The 7,338-nt window shown below is 40.9% G+C and overlaps 1 protein-coding gene across 3 annotated transcripts in view; it reads left to right on the top strand.

Annotated features, from left to right (window-relative positions):
• Positions 1–221: 221 nt before the first annotated feature.
• EFEMP1 (EGF containing fibulin extracellular matrix protein 1) overlaps positions 222–7,338 on the top strand; it is a 91,382-nt gene continuing 84,265 nt past the window's right edge. The window contains exons 1-4 of one of the 3 annotated variants that reach the window (XM_084622718.1): positions 222–627; positions 2,334–2,421; positions 5,728–5,776; positions 5,967–6,230. In XM_084622718.1, coding sequence (XP_084478844.1) covers positions 356–627; positions 2,334–2,421; positions 5,728–5,776; positions 5,967–6,230 — 673 coding nt within the window. In that variant the 5' untranslated portion in view covers positions 222–355. The remainder of the gene's footprint in view (positions 628–2,333; positions 2,422–5,727; positions 5,777–5,966; positions 6,231–7,338) is intronic. The other 2 variants (XM_084622717.1, XM_084622719.1) reach the window with 2 other exon arrangements.

The raw sequence follows: 7,338 nt of genomic DNA, 5'->3' as shown, positions 1-7,338 counted from the left end.
CAAATTGACCCACTGAGTGCTGAAGTCTCTGGCTCTTCACATTTTGCCTGGAAGGGGACAGCCCGCCCCCCGCAGCTACCGAAATAACGACGCGTTCACATTATTCTCGCTTAGCCTCGGAACAGCCCAGTGCAGTCTGGTGCAAGGGGCGGCGGGGCAGCGGCTGGGGTTTCTTAACGAAGGTGACACGCTCCCCTGTGGGTGGCACCGCTGGGCACGGGGAGATCGCTCCCTAACCGCCTGGCTGTCTCTCCTCCCCCGCAGCGTGCGCCCTAGCCGAAGGGGTTAACTCACTGAGCACGGGGCCGGGAGGGGGCGTTCAATAGACACCACCGGAGCGGGCCCTTGTCACTGAATGCCAGGCCGGCGGGGGGAGCAGGAGCGCCAGGCAGCCTTGCGAGCGCTACCCCGGCGGCGCGCGGAGAGGACGGGCTGGGAGCCGAGCGCGGGGCCAACCTGCTGCGGGAACTCGCTCTCCTCCCCGGCGGCGCTTGCCAGGCTAGCCCAGGTACTAGGTGCCCTCAGAGGAGCCCTGCTCTGCGCTCAGGTAAGGCGCCGCCTGAGCAGCCCACGCGGGAGACGAGGAGCTGGGGGCGCACTGCGAACGGCTCGCCGGGGGCTGGTGGGGTGAGTGCGTGCGTGGGGCACAGTCCTGCGGGGGCTGCTGGTGAGTTGCTCTGTGGGCGCCAGAGGCCGGGCAGACCGGAAGAGGGGATGGGATCACTGGGCTCAGGGCAGAACACGACTCTCGCGGGTTCGGGGCGCTGGGTTTCCCCGCTCCCCCTCTTCCGTGCGCAGGGGATGGGGGACTGCTTCAGTCTACCTGCTTTGCTTGGAAGCTGTCCGACGTTGGCAACGTTAATCAGAGCATGGGGGGAAGGTTGAGCAGAGAACTTTTCTGAGTTAATTGAAATACGAAGTAACCCGAACTGAAGTTGACTAGATGGGTTTATTTTTAAAAACCTTCTGAGAATGGAATACATAGGAACTTCCCACGCTTAGTTTATAAACTGGTTCTGCCAGGGGCTTGGGGAAAAGTTGAATCCTGCCAGATTTTGGGCCCAGGCACATGGCACAACAGTGTCACCAACGCTGGATCCGGCACCTGGATCCTGCCGGATCTCCCATTTTTTGACCCAAATCTGAACACCCAGAGAACATGTTTAGTTGCTCCTAGCTACCTTAAAAACCCTGATCCTGTTGCACCCCAGTGCAGCAGCACCACAAAAGCATTTTTGTGGCCACAATATGTTGGTAAACATAAATGAATTCCTTGCAATGAAGGGTCAAATACAGTTGGATGGTAATAGTGTGACTGGGAAGTTCATGGCCAAAACTCAGCCAGATTTAGTCACTGGATACATGTTTTTGCAGCACTGTTGCACTATGGTACACTGGGATCCGGATGATCGTGGTGGACTAACAGAAACTGCATACATTTAGATGGTAAATTGGGGGGAGTAGGCAGCCAGCAGTTAGCCAGATCCAGCAGAGTACACATGCCAAATTAGAGTTGTTGGTAGCTTCCTTGTACCTGCGTGAGTGAAGGTCCAGATTGTTTTGGTGGAATAATGGAAGGTGGTACAGTTTCTGGGTTTGTGGAAAAATTGGGCAAGACCCCGCAGCATCCAGATTTCAGAGCAGAGTTTTTGTGGGATTGTTGCATTAGGATACATCAGGTCTGGATTTTTAAGTTGCAGTCAGAGCAGCTAAACCTGTTATCTGTTTAGATGATGCAGTTTGGGGGACTAGGGCCAAAAATTGTCAGGATGCAGGTTCTAGGTATGTCATTTTGCAGTGCTGTTTCATCAGGGTCTGAGATTTTTTGGTGCGGTAGATAGGGCTACACTTAGTCTCTATTTTGATAATACAATATGGGGGTTGTTTACAAAAACTGGCAGGATCCAGGTAAATCCCATTTTTATCTTTTTTCCCTGGTTCTTTTACCTGTTAGATCTCTCACACAGATATTTCTGGTGGGACATGAAGTCATTTGAAAATTAATTTTAAAACCAAATCAGATAATTGCAAGAATGTTGGTACTTGGGCTATGTTATTTTAGAGAACAGATGCTTGAGTGTGATGCAGTGTTAATTGTTACATTATTTTAATGTCTGTTACTTCAGCTGGGGAAAGATAAAACTGACTAAGACATTGCTAAATCTCAGCCACTTCCTCATAATCTAACAAGGGCTCCATCTTGCCTTCCTTATTCTTCAGTGGAAGTCTTACCCTAGTAAGGAGTGTGGGATATACCCCCATAGCTGGTTATTCTTAGCTTTTTAACAGTAAAAGGTGCTAAACATTGGGTTTCTTTATTTCTTTCTTTCAAGATTCATGATGTTGACAATTATGTTCTTGGCTGCTTTCACTCTTACTACAATAAATTCACAGGAAACTGAAGAAACTATAACATACACGGTAAGATTTAATAGACTTTGAGATATTTATTGCTTAGCAGGGATTCTTTTCTAAATAACCCTTAGAGAAACCATAGTTCTTTGCCAATATAGAATGTTCAGTTCAAAGTTCTTTGACTTTGTATTTTAATTTTAGACTAAGGTGCTTCTCGAGTGAAACCAAGTTTCAGACTTTGAACTTGTTGGTGATACCTTCTGTTTTGAAAGGTTTATTTAGGTACTGAATTAGATGAATTGAACAAAATTATAAGATGAGGCTTTTTCCCTACCTTTCAGAAAGATTTGAACCCTCCGGAAGCATTTTTGTTTTGTTTTATGGATGCAAAAAATAGACTGGAAAATCATAAATGTACAAAGTAAATGTTATCCATAACAGAAAAGGGTATGACATATTGTTATATGCAACTCCAAGTTCTGTGACATAAGATGCCCAAGCATCTTCAAAATTACAGAAATACTGTATATGACTTATTTAAAACAAATGTATTACATTAATTATAAATATATGAAACATATATGTCAGCTACTAGTCAAAATGTGTTGCTCCATTTCTTCTAGGAGATTTCAAGGTGTTTTAACAAAATATAAGTACTTTGTAACTGTAGTCTTAAAATTTAATGCTGTGTGTAAATTATGACATTTTCTAGCTGGTAAATCATCAGTGTCAAGAATAGTTTTGAACAATTATTTGTGTGGCTATGACCAGCTGCTAATAAAATATTGGAAATATGTTCTACTTACACCCTAAAATGGATGTGATAAGAATAGAGGGGCAGGGCTGTCTTCTTTATGTAAGTTACTTTTTCATCTATGTTTGCTCATTTACTTTTGTAATGAATATCACTGGCAGAGTAATGTTTACATTGGCTTGGATCATGAAAAAAAAAAAACATTTTCATATTTGACCCCTATTACAAACACAGGCCCTGATCCTGAAACTTGTTTTATGTAGGTGGACTGCTGTTCCTGCACAGAGCCCCACTGAAATCAGTGGGATTCCACACAAGCAAAGAAGGTTGTCCTTGTGGGACAAATTGTAGGATTTTGGCCAAAGAGCCTGATATCATGCAATTGTTGCTCACATAAGTAGTCTTACTGAAGTCAGGGGACTGCTCACTTGAGTAAGTGCTGCAGAATCAGTCTATATGTTATAATTACTTATGTTACAGCAAAAAGCAATTTATAAAATGTGTTAACATAGGGCCTTAAAAGTGAGATTATGCCTAGTACACAGGCTTATTTTCCATTTTTTATTGTGTATTCCCTAAAAAAAAAAATCTAGCATTCTTCCAATAAACTTGCCTAGTTTCGTTTAGACCTACCATAACATTTTCAAAAGCCTCTAAGTGATGTAGGCTGCTAAGTGCTATTTTCCAAAGTGGCTTTAGAACTTAGAAGCCCAAACCTCATAGAATATCAGTGGAACTTAGGCTTTAAGTGCCTAACTCACTTTTAAAAACAGGATTTAGTTGCTTTTGAAAATTGTACCCCTATTACACTATTATTTATGATACATGTACTATATGCATTTAGGGCCAAATCTTGGTTCCACTGAAGTCAATGGCAAAATTCCCATTGACTTTGATGGGAGCGGATTTGGCTCATTAGTATTAAGTACACATTACTTCTGTTGTGCATTAGCAGGAATTGGGTGATTCAGTAAATACATGAATTTGCTTGTTTTCCTTTGGGCTTGGGTTTTCATAGCTACAGTAACTTTTGTGGTGTCAACTCAGCATGCAGTCATTCCTTTAGAGAGCTAGAATTATATTACAATTAGCTGTCCTCTTACCCCCTCCTAACACTAGAGGCTTTTCCCTCCAGCTCACTGCTACATTTGGCAGATCATTGATGTCACCTGTGAATAAACAAAATGTTGTTGTTTCTACTGCTGATTCAATCTCTATTAGTAACAAGTTTCTCAGAACAACTTCAGCATAATACATTGAGCAATATGGATATCAACACTCTGGGTCAAATTTATCCCTGATGTAGCTCCACTAAAGCCAAGGCGATACAGCAAGAACTAATTTGGCTCACTGTGACTAGCTGATTTATTGAGTCAACTCCTTTTCTGCAACACTATGAGAAATAATATATCAAGCAGGACAGACAACACGTACTATATCTTAGTTTATCTATTGATGTTTTACGTCTGTATTCTTGTGCACTTCAACAGCACTATGGTGCTCAGTCAGTTTCCACTAATTGTCATTTGAGATGATAATTAAGCCTCTCAAAAATTAGATCTTGTGTTCTAGAAAATGAATACTTTGGGGCAGAAGGAAGGTGAAGATGCCTTCTAAAAAGTCTGGAACCTTATCCCTCAAACTCTTTCTCACATTTGTAGTCCATACTGATGTGAATAGATACATGGATTTCATGTTTTGTCTCATTTGAACCCTGCAAAGTCTTACTCACATGAGTAGTCCCAGTGTTGCAACTCACAATTTTATCATGAGTCTCACAATACCTGCTGTTTTTCCTAAAGGCCAAGCTCCTGGATTCATATGATTATGTGAGAATCTCAACTTTCTTCTTTAAAAAAAGAAAGTAAGTTTCTAGCCCTCCTGGCTGTAGAGAAAAGCTTAAGAATGTAAACCTTAATGGCTTAAAATCAAGAAGGCAAATAAAAAAGAGTCCACAATTTATTATTTTTTAAAATCTCATGATTTGGGGCATGACTCATTATTTTTAAGATGGCAATACTCTAGTGACATTGACATCCACAGGACTACTCATGTGAATAAGGCTTGGCAGCATCAAGGTCTTGAACTGGAGTGTCATCTACACCAGTGCTTTTCAAGCTATCCGATATAGGGAACCAGCAATTTTTGTTTCCAATGTGCGCACAGACTGGCAGCCGATGGCTTGCAGACCAGCACCAGTCCACGGACCACCACTTTGAGTAGCACTGATCTACACTTTATGAGTCAAAGAACTTAAGGTCTGGTCCTGTGAGATCTTGAGAGCCTTCTGCAATTATTGACTTCCCTGGGAACAGAGGATGCTCATCTCTCTGGAGGCACTGAGCACCTTAAAAGATCAGGCCCTAAATTTGTCAATTTAGAATAGACATTAGACCAACATTTAGGAAAGGATTATTCATTTCCTGTTATAAACTACTTCTTAGTTTTTTTACACAGTAGTACTGCACTGAGATCTATTTTCCTGATATTATGAAAAATATATAACCACGCTGGTTATTGTTTGTTCAGAACACAATTTTCCATAGCAACAACAAATGCATGAAGTATTTAAAAATATTAGTTCATCAGTCATTTTTCTGCATCTCTTTTCTACATAGCAATGTACAGATGGCTATGAATGGGATCCTGTCAGGCAGCGGTGCAAAGGTATAGTAAATCTTTATAAGTGAAAGACTTACTAATGGTATTTTTAGTCCTTTCTCTTGAGTTATCTTCTACATCCGTGTTTTGATGTTTTGGACAATACACGTGTACTTGCATGCCTTGTTACATTACTTGTGTTAATGTCTGTTAAGGTCCCATTTTAAAATATGACTTGTGTTGTTGCTAACCACAGATATTGATGAATGTGAAATTGTCCCAGATGCATGCAAAGGTGGGATGAAATGTGTTAACCACTATGGAGGATACCTCTGTCTACCTAGAACAGCTCAAATTATTGTAAATAATGGACGAGAAGACACAGCTGCTGAATCCACTGGTGGACGAAACAATGTCATTCGACGGACCCCTGCTGATCCTCATCGACCACCTCCAAATCCAACTCACCAAATACAGTGTGCAACTGGGTATGAGCAAAGCGAGCAAAATGTATGCCAAGGTAAGCAACTGCCTTCTGTTAAGCTTTACAATCATGTTCAAAGTGAATGACAGAAAATCATACGTATGCAGAATGACAGCAGGGGAGTTTTGTCCTTGCCAGCAATTCCATTGCTGCATCCTAGTATAGTACACATATATAAATGACAAATTTTAAAGAACATCCTAAGGAAATATATTTCACTGTCATAGCTCAAGGTAACAATATTTGTGATTTTCTGCAGCTTTACCAACTCTGGTCCTGCTTCTGCTCCCACTGATGTGAATGAGCAGAATCAGTCCTACTGTTTATACATCTTCATGTAAAACTTAGATAAGCAAATTCAGTTGTATTAAGCATTTGGGGTTACATTAAATGTGTCTGAGATACACTGCATTGAAGAAGGTAGGAAACATAGTACCTGAAAAAGTAAGGGGTATTCCAGTTTCAGAGATAACCTTAAACTATATATTTTCTCTAATTAAAATTTGAATGCATGAAAGATTAATTGCACTATGAACTTTACCTTAGACTCAAACTATAATATAGAATGTTTAGATCACATATTTAGATCACATTTGCATACAGTCTCTATCTGAAAGACTAGGAAACAAACAGCTGAACAACTTGTGCTCTTCCGATTTTAGAGGAGTAGATCAGCTGAGAGTCTGCTAGCTTACTTCCAATATGAAGGTTATCTAGCCTGTGAAACTATGGCAATGAACAAAATCCATATGAGTGCACATACACCATGCACAGTGCCACAATTCTCAGAGTATTAGCAATGTTAATGTTAATTCAAGAGTCAGACTTGCAACACTATTCTAAACTGAGATGGCTTCTCATTTGTTATTTGTTTAAATAGTTTACTTGAACATCTGTTATTTTTAGAAAGTATACGTTTATGAAAGAAAAGATGTTGGGCTAAATTCTGCCCTTGATTCATAAGCATGGTTTTCAAGCAAGTCAATAGGAAACTTGTGGAGAACTCAAATTGCCCACTGAAACTTGGCCTGTTCATTTTTTCCATCCTCTGGCTTCAAAATCAATGTAATCATATAAAATAGTAGTAAAGTGGCTATAATCAGGGCAAGCTGTGTTACACAGCTGTAGTTCCTTTCTTCTTAGT

This window comes from Lepidochelys olivacea (assembly GCF_965140295.1).
Source record: "Lepidochelys olivacea isolate rLepOli2 genome assembly, chromosome: 3".
Lineage (NCBI taxonomy): Eukaryota > Metazoa > Chordata > Testudines > Cheloniidae > Lepidochelys > Lepidochelys olivacea.
This window is presented reverse-complemented; position numbering and strand designations above follow the sequence as displayed.